Source organism: Eretmochelys imbricata, chromosome 5, assembly GCF_965152235.1.
Source record: "Eretmochelys imbricata isolate rEreImb1 chromosome 5, rEreImb1.hap1, whole genome shotgun sequence".
Classification (NCBI taxonomy): Eukaryota; Metazoa; Chordata; order Testudines; family Cheloniidae; genus Eretmochelys; species Eretmochelys imbricata.
Window position 1 is genome coordinate 81,426,678 of NC_135576.1, and position 16,729 is coordinate 81,443,406.

The 16,729-nt window shown below is 38.6% G+C and overlaps 1 protein-coding gene across 1 annotated transcript in view; it reads right to left on the bottom strand.

Moving 5' to 3' along the window:
• FBN2 (fibrillin 2) overlaps window positions 1–16,729 on the bottom strand; it is a 251,187-nt gene that overhangs the window by 118,513 nt on the left and 115,945 nt on the right. Inside the window, exons 15-19 of the mRNA XM_077816364.1 lie at window positions 16,068–16,190; window positions 11,084–11,236; window positions 10,297–10,350; window positions 7,452–7,577; window positions 4,709–4,834 (exon numbers count right to left, since the gene is read on the bottom strand). Of these exons, the coding sequence (XP_077672490.1) occupies window positions 4,709–4,834; window positions 7,452–7,577; window positions 10,297–10,350; window positions 11,084–11,236; window positions 16,068–16,190 (582 nt within the window). The remainder of the gene's footprint in view (window positions 1–4,708; window positions 4,835–7,451; window positions 7,578–10,296; window positions 10,351–11,083; window positions 11,237–16,067; window positions 16,191–16,729) is intronic.

The following is a 16,729-nucleotide window of genomic DNA, read 5'->3' on the forward strand; positions in this document are numbered from 1 at the left end:
AGTTTCCTTGCACAGCCAGTCCCAATTCTACCCCTCCTGGCTCCTATACCAAACTCTCTCTCCCCACACTTTCCTCCACTTGCACACAAACACTCTTACCACCCACATTCCCCATCCTCACTGGCCCCAAGTCCCTATCTCCTTTCTCATTCAATCTGTGTCCTGTTCCTGCAGCATCAGGCTCCTTGTACCCATCTCTTTGTCAAGCCAGTCACAGTTCTGCCCCTACGGCATCGCATTTCTTTAGGAGATCTATCTCACCTCCTCCCTACCCACTGGTTCTCAGTCTCCTTTCCCAGCCAGTTCCAGTCTCCACCCTTCACTTCCGGTCCCTATCCCAGTTTCCCTCTCCTTTCTGTCAGCCTCCAGTTCCAGTTTATATTCCCCACACCCAGGCTTCTTGTCCCAATCTATTCCCACTGCTCCCGCTACCCTTCCCCACCTCCCTCGGGTTTGGTTCTTGTCCCCTCTGTATTAGAAGAGGGCATCTTTTTCCTTCATGCTCCCTGGGCACAGCAAGGATGTCACTGAGAACACAAAAGAAATAGGATCTCTCCTGTCAGTTCAGACATGAAGACCTAGCCTGTCCTCAGTAGCCCTGAGCTGCAACTGCAGGGAAAGTCCTTCCTCTCAACCCTGGACTGGGGAATGTTGAGTACTAACAGAATCCCGGGAATTTAGGTGCTAAAATCTAAGAAATCTGTATTGAGCATGTGTGAACTGAGATTTTTCTAACATTTATAATTTGTCCAGATTTTCACAGGGATAGCTAAAGGCACAGTACTGGCATAAAGGCCACCTGTTTGCCAAATTTTGAGTCCCTATTCTAAACCACCAGAGTGCTAGAGCTTTTCAAAACACAAACCCACCCACCCCATCTCTATTTTTTTCCAGTTTGTTTACTTTGTGCATTTGACATGGGTTTTGGCTCCAATTCAGCAAAGCACTTAAGCACATGCTTAACTTCCACTGAAGTCAACAGGACCACTCATTTTGAAAGTTAATCACATATACAACTGTTTGCATAACAAACTGACTGATAGCCTAAATGGTCATACAGGGGAAAAATTACAAAGGCCCCCTTTCAGCAAGGCACTCAAATGTGCAGAACTCCATTTTCAGTGCTTTGCTGAACTGAGGTCAATGAGTATCATATGCACAAAGTAAACAAACAGGAAATAATGTTTTTCCCTCTTTGTTGTAATAATCTTATCTGTTAATTGTAACAATAGGAAGTAAGATATTTCCACAGAAATGTGACTTTAAGTTGATAATATTCTTTTAATTTTTAAAATGCAAAGTAAACATATGTGAAAATATTTACCATTTTTAAACAAATATTTTTCTTTAAGTATGGTACATATATATATATTGTGTCATAGAACCAAAATTGAAACAATCCACTGTACATTCCTCGAAATAAACTTCAAAGCATGCCTGGTTTATATTTGTGGAAACACAATCTAAACCACAGAGCTTGTTGTAAAAAATTTCTACTTTCACAGATTCTCAAGGCACAAACAAACAAACAAACAAACCCAACAACAAACAACTTGCGAAGTTTTCATAACTTGCTTATGAATACAAAACAACACAGGCTTTAATGTTTCATTATGGTTATTGCTGAAAGTTATATTAATTAAAACTATATATTGTTGAACAGCATGCATCTGAGTAATGTAAAAGCATGACCCAGTTACTATTGAGAGCAAAACTTTACAGGAAGTAAGGTAAACTGAACTGCTTACCATTTCTTTGAGAACAGAATTTGGAAGGAGAAAAAAAAAAAAGAGTGAGATGAATTTATTCCTCAAACTGCCAAGCCTCTCAATGTTAGAAGAAGTGTAATACATTTTATATAGTTTCATAGACAGCTTTATGCAAACCATTACTGGATCATTTTTGCCTAATCAGCTAAATCTAAACTTCAGCCTAACTATGGGATTTAGATGGATAAAACAGATCATTCATAAAGCATGTGTATATAATTTAATATGCACACAAAAGTGTATTAACAATAACTGACAAGACACTTCAGCTCCTGCTGTAGGCAAAATATATTTTAGGGTGTCTGGATTAAAATAATTATGTTCAGAAGGAAAACTTCCCCAAAAGTTCAGGTTTATATTAAACCTGAAGTTTTGGGGAATGAGGTACCAAGTCAGTTTCACCAAGTAGGAAAGTAGACAGAAATATCTTTAATATTCTGGGTTTATTAGATTCCAAATAAATAGCATTACTGATCATACCAAAATTTACATTAATTTTAAAATAGAACATATGTAACAGCAGTAGTCAATACTATAGGGTCAAATGTGCCCCACCAAACAAAGATTGCTTACTGTGGAGGGCAGTGCAGAAGAAGTACATCTCACTGAGACACAAAACTTCACTGCACATGACAGCACAGCCACTCAATCACAATTGCTCTCTGTAAAGGATGTGCTTCCCTCAAGTAGCAAACCAGCTCTGGTGACTGATCTGAAAGGGGTGGATGGGCCACAACCTTAGCTTCTTCTAGCTCCTTTTGGTGTAACAAACAGTGCTAGCCCCATGTAGTCTTGGTACTCAGGGGAGCGTAAATACTGTAACCATAGCAAGTCCCTATCATGATATATTGCTTACTTATGAATATGTAGAAGTTTTCTTATGAACATTCAAAGTTGCTGTAGGTAAACAAACAGGAGTTTAGTTTATTCATTAGAATCCCCAGAGCAAAAAATTATCTATGACCGGTTATCACTTTAAGGAATCTTGAATGATCACTCAAATAATTTTTCTTTCAGTGGCAGAGTACAAGTACATTTTAATTTACATAACAATCCACTAATTGGGCTACAATTTTGTCTGCACACTTCCCCTCCCCTGCCTATCAGACATTGCTTGCTGTAGTTGTGAAATATCTCCTTATACCCCAAGTCCCTATTATATTGAAATGTTATACCAGGAATTATAGTCAGAAGCACTGTGCTGTATAAGTTTAAATAAATCAAACTTGCTCACTATTTGTATTTTTATATTTGATGCAGGCTGGCTAAACTGATCATTAATTTAGTTAATGCACCTTTTAAACTTAGATACAAGTTAAAAAATGTCCATTCTTTAGAGTTATGAGTTGAATTTTCTTGATGATTGGAAATGACTCTCAGGCTTCTATTGATATCTCCTTGAATGCTCCCCTAAAAATCCAACCCTATCACAATTTTATACAGTGACACCTAGATCATAGGCCTAGTTTTGTTTTGAATTAATATGGTAATGTGTCTTGTTATGTTCTCAGACTGAAAACCCAAACTGGATGGAGATGTCCTTTATAATTACATTTCAATTATTTCATCTCAGTTGTTTGTGTCCCGGTAAATTGTTCAATACATTAGCAAGTTTATGGTCAGAGTTAAGCTTTGAAGTTAAATATCAAGATGAAGAAGCAAATGTAACATCTCTCTTGGTAATATAATGTCTGTCTGCAGCAGACTCAAGACTCTAGAATATTAAGCATAGAGAGAAAAATCACTTTCACTGCTAAAACTATTTTTAAAAAATATGAAAGCTTAAAACTCTCAAGAATAAATTTTAGCTAAATACTGTGTATAGTATTCTAAGACAGCATAGGGATCAGTACAGTATAAATCCCTGGATATGACTGATAGGAAAAGACTACTCTGAAAACAGTGCAGTTGGATCTTTAACACACAATGAGAGCAGACAGAACTTCAGTTTTCAATGACTGCATGGAACACAATTCCCTTTGAATGGAAAGGGACTGAGTTGATCCTGCCAGGAACTGAACCACTGGTTCATGAGATTCTAAGTATTCCAAAGCTGACGCCTTCAACTTGCAAACCATTCCCTTTGGAAAAGGGCAATTCACAGTGAAAAATCCCTTACTGTGATAATATTGAATTATATAATTCAAGTGGCCAACCCAAAAACAACACTGAAAGTTACCAAAATTCCACTATTCCTGGTAGCATTATGCATTTCTGTTCAAAATAAAACAGAAATTAACACCTCTGCACCAACTTCATTTATCAGCCCAATTAATGCAAAATTGATTTTGGACACAAAACATTCTCACTAGCTTCCAGTGGCTATATTCTTAATTGTATCATTTGTGATATTGTGTGATATTTGTATCATTCAGGGCAGAGAGCAATGACAATTTTAAAAATATACATATTTTGCAGCAATAAAAGAACAATATCAATAGTCAGTAAGGCACAGATCCAGGATCCACTTAATACAATGGAAATATAGCTATTGACATCAATAGTAGCAGGATTTAGCCCTACATGATATTCTCTTGTTCAACATCGGGGAAGATGAGGAAGACTGGACTTCTGGAACTAAAACAAACACCTTTATCAAGGCCACAAACCAGAGATCTGCATTCACAGAATGTTCAAGAGATAAATGTGCATTTTCTTTAACTTTCTCTTCAAAGTATTCTGTCTAACAAAACATACTGTTGTGTAGAAAATGAACTGGCTATATTGGAGGAAATTCAGTCATGCCCCATCATTCTAAAATAATTCCACTGAGAGCAATGACAAGATGCATTTTTTGATTTATACCATAATATAGGCCTTTCCTTCCCTTCATTGTTTTGTATCACCATGAGTCTTCTCTGCTCATCTCAAATGCCAATACTATAATATCACTGATTAGATCAACACTATCCAGATGGCTCCCACTTCAGCATTTTTACCTTCACACGTGTCAGTCTCACTGCTGAATACATAACCCTTTGGACATGTACAGCTGTAGCTTCCAGGTGTGTTTCGACACAGGCCATTGTCACACAGCAGTCTGTTCACTGAACATTCATCAATGTCTGGAAAAGATCAGATGGACACATTAATGAACAAGTCTGCCCTCCTTTTCTCCAAGTATTATTTTAACTGTACTCTCAGCAGCAGTCGTATGTCTCACATTCAGTTTTCCGCATTTGTATCTGAACAAGGAGAAATGCCAATACTTGGTTTCAAGAAGTTAATAAACCTTCAAATTCCTCTTACCCCATATTCTATGTTACACTTAAGAATTGTCACAACTAGTTTGTCAGTATATATCAGTTTTTCAGGAAAGCACAGCTTTATGTCCTCCGGCGAACATGGTGACTTTGGGATATTTGGCTGTTTATAAACAGCCATGATTATTGCTGTTTATATTTTATATATATATATTTATATATATTTTATATATATGCTGTTTAAATTGCGGATTTGTCTGTTTGGCAGCCAGTAGTGATGTTAAACATGCTTTTAACCAAATTTCATTAAGAGTTACATCACTGTGCTATTCCTTTTTTCTGTGCAAAATATTTGCTATCAGAGAAGGTACAGTAGGAAACACCTACACTAATATCCACGTATAAAAAATACTCTGCTACACTCCAACTGATCACACACTGAAATATCGCAAACGTGAGTGTTTCATGAGTGTACATATTTCTACCTATCTACTGATTGATAGCAGATATATTACCACAAGCTAACATTAAAGCTGGGAAGCCAAGCACCAAAAAATCCAGAAAACCCAAAAGTTAATGTTGCTCCTTAACCTTACTTTAGACTTTTGCAAATCTTCTATAATATACATTAACAAACATTATTACTGTAAACTGCTTATGCTTAACAATGAAAACAAAAATATAAAATTTTATTTTTTTAAAAGTTATTCTGTGATTCCCATTACTGTAGTATTTTAGCACCTCACAAACACTTTATCCTCCCAATTTTCCTGTGAAGAAAGTGCTATTATACAGCTGGGGATGTAAGAGAAATTAAGGGCTTAATCTAATTTCAGTCAAAACCAATAAGATGATTCCAACATACTTCAGTGGACATTGAATTGGACCCTAAGTGAGTTGCCAAAGGTCACACAGGAAGTCTGTGTCAGAGCTGAGAAAATAATTCAGCATTTCTGAGTTCCAGTTCAGTGCTTTAACAAGACCATCCTTCCTCTCATACAATGTATGTGCAACTTAAAACCGTAGGAGCAACCTTTTGGTATTTCCTGTGTTTTGACTGCTTGATTTCTCAAGGTTAATGTTACAGTAAAGAAAAGTTCTATCCCCCTCTTTAACTGACAATTTTTTAAAAAGAAGCAAAAAAGGACAATTACGTAATTAGAGAGACAAGGTGAGCGAGGTAATATTTTTTACTAGACCAACTTCTGTTGGCGAGAGAGACAAGCTTCCGAGCTTACACAGAGCTCTTCTTCAGGTCTGGGAAATGTTCACAGAGTGCCACTGCTATGTACAAGCTAGAACAGGTTGTTTAGTGTTAACACATGACAACAGTTTTCAAGTACGTAAAAGGTTGTTACAAGGAGGAGGGAGAAAAACTGTTCTTCTTAACCTCTGAGGATAGGACAAGAAACAATGGACTTAAATTGTATCAAGGGAGGTTTAAGTTGGACATTAGGAAAATCGTCCTGTCAGGCTGGGTAAGCACTGCAATAAATTGCCTAGGGAGGTTGTGGAATCTCCATCATTGCAGATTTTTAAGAGCAGGTTAGACAAACACCTGTCAGGGATGGTCTAGATAATACTTAGTCCTGCCATGAGTGTAGGGGACTGGACTAGATGACCTCTCAAGGTCCATTCCTGTCCTATGATTCTATGGTATTTCATGGGACCTTTCAAATGAAAGTGGCCAGTTAACCCTTCTCCAGTCATGGGCGAAAAGGAGAAAGTGGGGAAAAGCTCAGGGTGAGGTGTGTGGTTTAAATGGGTTACAGATTGCTGTAATAGACCAGTGTCTCTATTCAGTCCATGATTTTTAGTGTCTATCAAAGTTATGCCAGGCTTGTCATCTGCAGGTGTTGTGCAGGTTTCCTTTAAGGATGAGGACTGAGAGGTCAGATATAGAATGATCACCTTGTGAAAAGGGTACACCCACAGTCGATATGGTGTTTTTGTCTTTTAGCATTTTTCTGTGTGAATTCATTAGAGAGCATAGTGATTGTCTCATTTCACTCATATACTTGTTACTGGGGCATTTAGTGAACTGGATGAGGTACACTACATATTGTGATAGGCTTGCATAGGACCCATGTGGGAGGTGTTGACCATCGCAACACTGGAGATGTGTCTCTAGGTTTTGCATCTGTTGTTCTGTCAGAGTCTGGTGCTGCTTTGAGTTGGTATGGTCTGTTCTGTGGGGAGCTTGCCTCTGATGACAAACTTGGAGAGGTTGGGATGTTGTTTGAAGACCAGAAGAGAAGGTTCAGGAGACATTTATTTCATGCTGTGGTCCTCATAGAGTATGGGTTGCTCCTGAATATACAGACTGAAAGGGGTAGATTTTCTAAAGAGATTTAGTGCTTTTTCATTGTAGCTAAAGGTAATAGCCACTTCTCTCACACACTAAAGGCCCTCTCCTGCTTCCACTAAAATCAACGTGAGTTTAATCATTAATAATTAATTAATACCTCAAATAACTTACCAACACAGTTCCTTCCAGAGGGATCAGGTTCATAGCCACTGTTACAATTACAACGATAGCTACCACGTAGGTTTTCACAAATTCCATTGGAGCAAATATCAGGATCCAATGCACACTCATTAATATCTGTATCAATATAATAGAGAAAATTAATGCAGCTATATTACACATTTAATGCTGTGAAACATCTTATCTTGGAATAGTTGCACACAGAAATGCCTCTAACACAAAATATTTTTTAAGTGCAGTGACTATGGATTCAGGGCCGAAGAGCCATTCTTTGCACATTTCATCTCATGGGATCCAGGACTTTTTCCACATTAACAAAACAAAACATTACTCTTTTTATATGTTGATTCCTGTGGCTTATATAGATCCATTCAGAAACACTGGAAAGGACAACAAGGATGCCGGGCCTGCTTGTTATTTCACTTAAACTTCTTTTACACTGGTGCTGATTAACAATGGTGCATCTGTTTGTTCAATATCTTCATAAATGATCTGGAGGATGGTGTGGTTTGCACTCTCAGCAAATTTGCGGATGATACTAAACTGGGAGGAGTGGTATATACGCTGGAGGGCAGGGATAGGATACAGAGGGACCTAGACAAATTGGAGGATTGGGCCAAAAGAAATCTGATGAGGTTCAATAAGGATAAGTGCAGGGTCCTGCACTTAGGACGGAAGAACCCAATGCACAGCTACAGACTAGGGACCGAATGGCTAGGCAGCAGTTCTGCGGAAAAGGACCTAGGGGTGACAGTGGACGAGAAGCTGGATATGAGTCAGCAGTGTGCCCTTGTTGCCAAGAAGGCCAATGGCATTTTGGGATGTATAAGTAGGGGCATAGCGAGCAGATCGAGGGACGTGATCGTCCCCCTCTATTCGACATTGGTGAGGCCTCATCTGTAGTACTGTGTCCAGTTTTGGGCCCCACACTACAAGGAGGATGTGGATAAATTGGAGAGAGTCCAGCGAAGGGCAACAAAAATGATTAGGGGTCTGGAACACATGACTTATGAGGAGAGGCTGAGGGAACTGGGATTGTTTAGTCTGCAGAAGAGAAGAATGAGGGGGGATTTGATAGCTGCTTTCAACTACCTGAGAGGTGGTTCCAGAGAGGATGGTTCTAGACTATTCTCAGTGGTAGAAGAGGACAGGACAAGGAGTAATGGTCTCAAGTTGCAGTGGGGGAGGTTTAGGTTGGATATTAGGAAAAACTTTTTCACTAGGAGGGTGGTGAAACACTGGAATGCTTTACCTATGGAGGTGGTGGAATCTCCTTCCTTAGAAGTTTTTAAGGTCAGGCTTGACAAAGCCCTGGCTGGGATGATTTAATCGGGGATTGGTCCTGCTTTGAGCAGGGGGTTGGACTAGATGACCTCCTGAGGTCCCTTCCAACCCTGATATTCTATGATTCTATGATCTGAGATCAGTATCTGGCCTGCAATTTACGTGAACACAGATACATACTCAAACACTTTGTTAACCTTGCATTAAAGATTATAAGATATCCAAAGCTTTCATAAGAAAATTTAAATCAGTGGAATCTTGTCTACTTATGGTGTTATTACAAATCATAACCAAAGTTCACTAACCTTGACTAAATCTTGGGGAACAGTTGGGCACATTTCATGCTACATCCTACCTCCCTGCAGCACAGATTTCCCCTAACAGGTCCAGGCCATCCTTTTCCCTTAAGAGAGTTTTTTTTGGTAGAAGTTCAGTACCCACCTATGCCCCAACTTTTCTGATGTCTTCAGGGAGCAACCAGGTCCCTTGATCATGAATAGAATGAAGGGAGCAGGGTTGGGTGACTGTTACTGCAGTGTGGTAAAGTCAGTATGACTAGGATGGAGAGACAAATGGACATGACTAGGAATGAGAATTGTCTGTAAGAGGGATTTCCTGCCTGCTCTCAATAAAGGGAGCAGATGAGGAGCATAACACTGCTTTGGTTGGGTTAGAAGGTTCCGGTTTGAAGAGGTTCAGTTTTCCCCTGCTTTGGGGGATGGTTTAAGCAAGCCAAGTTCCTCAGAGTAAGCAGCAGCAGGGTCCTCTGCGAACCTGTTTTCACTTGTATGAGATCCACAGCAAAGGTTACAATTTTGTTCAGGCCTCCCAGGGATAAAATATAAATTAAAATCCATTTTGAAGAGATTAATCTTCTGCAGGCACCTTGCAAAGACTACAATCAGTCTTATATCCCTTGTGAGGAGTTACAGCCTTCAGGTACTGAACAAAGACTGTAACCTCCACAGAGGACCTCATACAAATTCCCATAGTTTGAAACTGCAGCATTGCGGAAAATGGTTATTTCTCTTGTGAGATTTACAGTCTCACCAAGTGGCACTAGTGGAGCTTATACAGTCAGTAAACCATAAAGTATTCATCTCAGAGAATTTACAAACTCTGCTTACGCACTTCACGTTACTTACAACTTCAGCAACACACTAAAAATCACAGCCTGTAAAATGATAAAACTAGGCCCATAAGCTTACACTATTGAACAGAAATAACATTTTCTTTTTTATTTAAGTATTATTTTTAAATGCTAACTATGCTATTGTTGAAAGTACTCCAGTAGGGTCTCATCCTGCTCCCTCTGAAGTGATGGGAGTTTTACTACTGACTTGGATGGGAACAATTCTCATCCTTTCTTAGGAACCTTTGATTTATTTTAATGTTGCACCATATTTAAAACAACATACCATATCTTGAAAAAAGCCTTTAGCCACTTGTATCTTATGAAAAATCCAAATGCTGAATTATACTTTTGAATATTTGTTTTACTTTCATTATTTTTCATGTCTCATATATATAAAGAAAAAAAATGCAACATTACCTCGTCCGTCCACAGTAATGCCTACTCCACTGCTGCACAGGCCATGGAATTCGGCTACTCAATTGAAACAAAAGTTGTATAAAAAAATGTTAGTTCTAAACCTCCAAGTACATACTTGAATAAAAATTGTGACATCATGAATGAAACACTAAAAGGAAAACTATGGTATTATCCTCTCAAAAGTACCATCTCCTCGACAGCTTCACAACAGGGCAATGTCACCCCAGAAAGCAACATGGACTGTTCTCCAAAATATAGTGATATGAATACTGTTTTCATGGGGAATTTGTGGCAAATAAACTGTTTCTTCATGTTCTCTGCATTTTCCTGTTACTAAAGATGAGTGAACTAGTTCTTATTTAAAAAAAAAAAGGGGTGGGGGGGTTTGAACATCAACCCCACTACCAAAACTGAATAGTGACTGTACTTTACACTGGACTGATTTTGTTAGGGAACCTACAGCTCCTTGTCCAACGCCTGTAAGGTACCTTTTCTCCTATCCAACATAACCTCTTCTGGCTCACCCTACACTTAAAGATAATTATGAGGCCCTGCTGCATCTATCTAGAGCTTGGTGTCTACTCCCTGAATTCTCACATAGTCTGGACAGGTCTGAAGTCACTCTACACAGCACTGTGCATGGAAGAACATAGAAAAACATTCTTCTTTTGTTCACATTAAATACTACAAGTTTAGATTACCTTGAAAATAAATGCTATGAATCTGCTTTGAATCAGACTTATTAGTCTATGTTAGCTGTGAGATCAGAAGAATTATGCAACTTTACCTGAGTTCTTGGCAGGACATGGGTGACATGGCTCTCCAAAGCCATAGTCTGGATTGGCACAGCAACATTCAGATTTTGTCACTGCCCCAGGGAAAGGGCGGACACACACTCCTTTTTTGATTCCTCCATAGCATGTACTGCGCATGTGAGTATCTAAGAAAGGTGAGGCAGAGAAATAATTATGTATTCTTAGACTAGGAAGGATATGAACGAATATTCTTTCAATAAGAAACTGAAATCAGAATCTTATCCAGTGAAAGTGATACATTTTGTCCTGTACCCAGGATGGTTCACTTATAAGCCACTGAAAGCCAAGTGCCTGCATCGAAGAACAGAATTTGGCTCTAAATAGTTATCTGAATGTTCCCATTCCAAGTATATGTTCCCGTCTGTGGTGTATGTTCTTTCCAAACTCATCTGTCATTGGAGGCTGATTTTGCATGCTTATGTTTAATTGTACAGTAACTTACTCCATGAAAAGTCCCTTCGGACTCAGTGACATTACTCTTGAAGCAAGATAGTACTCAGTGTAAGTGTGGCAGAAAGGAGCCTTTTGATTGTAAGTTCTTTGATGCACTTTTCAGCAAAATGCCTATGACATTGTGAGTACTACTAACATAAAATAAAATAAAATCAGCCCTATGTAATGTGATAACTTTCAGATTACAAATACTTTTCTGGGAGCTATAATGTCTGAATAATATTATTCAGATCATTCAATGAATCATGTAGCATAGTCAGATAGAAAGCTCCTGTGTCTGATCCTGGAATACAACTTTCTAAACACCATACAGGCTCCTTGAAATTCTATCCAGAGGATTACGTATGAATGAAATTTTTGTTACACACTATTTGAAATAACCTACTTTATGTCTGGAACAATTATATCATCTTTTTGTAAAACTGAAATTCCCAAATGAGTCATGAATCTGCCTCATGATTTCTTGGCATCTTAAGGGCATTTCCTGTTGAAACTGTAATATTTATGGTATATCTTTAAGAGGTACTAGTGATAACCCATGGGTATGGCTCTATGAGTGAGGTGGTCAAATGTGTATGTGGTTCTCGCAGAGTCGTGCCGATTCGTGCATAGGTTGAACAGTGGCAGTTGGGCCAAGTAATCCCTCATCTCTGCAGTCTCCCTCATACACCCAATGAAATTACTCCATGCAAATCAACTGGAGAGTAAGAGTACTGATTAGTTGAGTTACCTCTGCTATCACAATTGTCTAGAATTCTTGGTATGACATAGATAGATGCCTTTCCGTAGCTGTCACACAGCTGTAATTCATAAAATCAAAATAGCCAACAACTTAAAACCTGGATGGCAACAGATTGCAAATCCCAGCAATGACAGGATCTGAGGATATTCTAAACAAAAAGAGCTCTGAACCATGCATGTAACTGTTTATATTACTTCACACTGACTGAATAGACATTCTGGGCTTCAGAGTGACACAAAGTAACAATTCTGGAATCTCATCATAAGTAGCAGCAGTCCATCTTGAAAGCTCCAAAGCCATTCAGTTACTGTGTGCCATGCTATAGCATCGCAAGTGGCTAGAAAAAGGCAATTCTCAAGTAACAGTCCTTGCCACAGATAATGCAGATGCAGGGTCAGAGGGATGAAACCAGGGCACTACTAGCACTTGAGGCCTGTTGTGCTTTCCTCTTTGCTCTCTTCACTTTCCTCTCTCTCTCAACCACTTTTTTTCAGTCTCTGCCTCCCTGCTGCAGCACAGTCCTCCGGTGTAACCTGTGCTAACTGAATATTCCCAGCTTGATGCTGAAGTTTTCAAATTCTTTTTGCAAAATGTCCTTGAACCTGTGTCTAGGTTGGCCTAGTAGCCTTAGAGCATCTGCAAGTTCTCCATAAAGGAGATCCTTTGGAAAGCATGCATTCAATGCAGATGACCAAGCCAGCAGAGATACGTGTTTGAGAATGATGACTAGGCTTGGCAATTTTGCTTTCTCAAGTACTTCGGTGTCATGGACATTTCCCACTTCATATTTAGAATACAGTGAAAACAACAGGTATGTAAGATGTTTAGCCTCTGCTGAAGCCTGCTGGAGGCAGTCCATCACCATACAGCAGTATGCTCAGAACGCAAGCCTGGTAAACCTGTGTCTTGGTGTTCAATGTTAGTTCCCACGTGCTTGGTCAGCTGGCCGAATGTGGTGCACGCCTTTCTGATGCCAGAATTAATCTTGTTATCTAGAGATAAGTTATCCGATACAGTAACTCCCAAATAGCATAACTTGTGCACAATTTCTATCATGGTGCTATTAAAACTTCTGGTGCAGTCAAGAGACCTTCTGCCATAATCAATGTCTTCTTTAGACTGATGGTTAGTCCAAATTCACCACAAGCTAGCACAAAGCTATTACATAAGATTCCTCCTTCCTTCTTCTCCAAACAAGGAATCTTATTATATAGATATGTGCAGCTGTATATGTTCGTATGTGAAATACTGTGCCAAGCTGGCCTTACAATTTGTAAAAGCCCCAAACTGCCGGAACGCTGCGGGTGGGAGGTAAAGGAGAGCACAGAAAACTGAACACTGGGTTGCTTCCCACTACTGTCTCACTGCCAGAGTGTGAGATCAGACCGGCCTGAGCCCCAAAATGTGTGGACCACAAAAAGTTGCTGCCTGGCTCGTACTTAAAGCTGGCTCTGCAACTGTGCCCTAATTGTGAAATCCCTAACACAATAAGAATGGTGCTGGGAGTTTACCATCTCAGGCTGTCTGTGCTCATTTCAGTACTTTATTGGCAATATTCATTAACATGATATAAGCAAATATCATGGCTGCAACATCAGTGAGAACAATTCTTACTTTTAATTCTTGGTTTAAACCTTAGCATAGGTTTAATTAACTATAATAAAATGCCTGCATTTATTAAAATACAGTACATATTTAGTATTCTCATTTAGAAATAGAGTAAAAGAACATTCTGCTTTTCACATGAACTTCCTTTCACTCCTTGCACCATGCAGACTTTTCCTATTGGAGTTTCTAAATGGAGTTTGTAATTGAAGGGGTTAGATTGAGCTGGTACTTGGTGGAACACTGCAGTGGTTTTATTTTGGTAATCCCCCAGCTTCTGCAGAATTAAAATTTTTGTTTTAAAATAATATAAAAGTGCTTAGCCCTTATGGTTATAGAGATACCCTTCCAAATATTAACTGATGCAGTACAATCTTCCTGTGTCTGTAGACAGGCAGGTAGGAATAATGGGCTACGTCTTCAGTATATGGAGCGAACATTAGTTTTAAGCCACCTTTGTGTTATCCCAACCCCAGGGCCCAGTTCAGAGTCAGGATTGTTCTTAGTTGTGCAGGCTTATAATGTGCATCCAATGAAATGAGCTGTCGCTCACAAAAGCTTATGCTCAAATAAATTGGTTAGTCTCTAAGGTGCCACAAGTACTCCTTTTCTTTTTGCGAATACAGACTAACACAGCTGCTACTCTGAAACCTCTACAGGGCCATAATTCCAGCAGAGAACAGAATGCTTCAACCTTGGTTCTTTATATCTCTTTATCCTTGATCTGATTGAATAGTTCTAAGTTTGCTGATAACTGCTGTATTATTTATCTCAACTACATTTATCTTAACTTAGAAGCATAATTATGACAATTTAAATGTTGGCTAAGTTAACTACTTCACTGCTGATTATTTTAGCAGGAACATCCGGCTATTTTGAGATTGTGGGCACAGCTTTGGTGAAGTACCACCACATTCTTCTTCCGATCTGATCCCTCGGTAATAGCAAACAGCCAGCTACACAAAAGAAAGCTGATAAAAAGCCATCAGACAACATCTGCTAATACCCAATAATAATTATCTAAATTTCCATTTTTCCAACACACATCATTAAGCACAGTGAACATGCACATTTACAGTACTGTGTTATTTTTAGTTTATTTCCTGTTAGTTTATAAGCCATATGTGTGTGCATACACAACATTGGGCAAATGGACTTCCCCTAAACCAATGATCTCCCGTATGCAGGACTAATTCTCAGGAGGAATTCTTGCATGGAATTGTTCGCTCCTTCTCCACAGCAGATTTAGAGATTTGGTTTCTCTCATTATTCGCAGCTTCTAGTCATACCATTGAGACTCAAACGTTTCCCAAGGACAAGGATTGTTTGACTGAGTTAAAGCTGGATTAGAGTGATCACTGGAGACTACACAGTCAGGGACAATTATGCATGACCTACCACATCCTTTCTATCTCTAATTTCTATGATGATGATGATTTTTCAGACTTCACACACACCTGATTTGGGCCACTAAAAATCATGTATTTCAAAGGAGGAATTCATTCTTTCAAAGATTGTTAGTAATCATAAGATTTTTCATTGGATGAAGCTGAGAGCTACATTATTTGATACCCTCAGTTTAAGAACAGAGAACCTCAGTTTTTTCCTTAATCTTTTTTATCTTCTAATTTTCAGCACATTGTGCAGCATAATTTCATGCCACCAAACACAGTGATTATGAAATATTTATGAGTCCATATAAAATCATGTTTACTTAGGTTGCATTTTTATGATAACTTACTATATTTCTCCTGCTGGAGTATTGTTTGCTTTACTTGATCTTCATAGGATGAGGGAAAGAGGTGAAAATGAGAGAAACAATATATTCAAAAAAATACAACTCCTTCCCCTCCCCTGACCAAAGTGGTTTATTTTTTCCAATGATTTGGGGTAAGTGACCAGCATTAGAGGAAAGGGTGAGATGTACAAGTGAAAATACTGACTCAGGAATGGAAATGTATTTAAAAAGACACAGATCCCGTAATCACAGACTATCAACCATGTGGCAGAATGAATCCTACATAATTAATTATTTTAATCAACAACAAATGTCAACATTAACAAGAAGAATGTCTTTTGATTTTTTTAAAATATTATACTTTGATATATCATAATAAGAAGTCCTAATTGCTTTTCATTGAAGAAGTCTCACTTACCTACACAAACACGGCCATCAACCCCAACCGCCAGGCCTGGTGGACATTCACACCGAAAAGAACCTTCCGTATTGATGCAATGACCATTCATGCAAATTCCTGGCGTCTGGCATTCATCAATGTCTGCCCAGAGGGAAACATAATTCACTTATTGTTATTTTTGAGTAAATGTCATTAAAGCATTGCTTCTTGGTACTATAGTAGTTGAGGGATTGTTAGCATTTCCCTGTTAAACTTGATATGCAAGGTCTCAGCCAAAGGGCATATATTTTAAAACAAACTTTCAGAAAAAATGTGGAGTCTAGAGGTATCAGAGATTCTATATTTAGCTTGTCAATTGCAGATTTTTCACTTTGTTTTCCGCCATTTATTTCACAGTAATATTGTGTTTTAAAATTGTAGTTAGAATACAGATAATTATGGCATAATTGTCTTTTAGCAAAGCCAGTGTTTCACTTAACTTCACTAAGGACATGATGCTGTTCCCCGTGGAGTCAGTGACAAAAAACTCCTATTAACTTCAAAGGTGCAGGATCAAACTCTGTAAAGAGAGGTTTACTTTGGCCAGTAATGCAATTTTCACAGTGAAGTACCGAATAATGAAACAATTTGGATTTTCTATTTAACTCTAAATGGAGCGTCACCAATATTGATTTATCTCA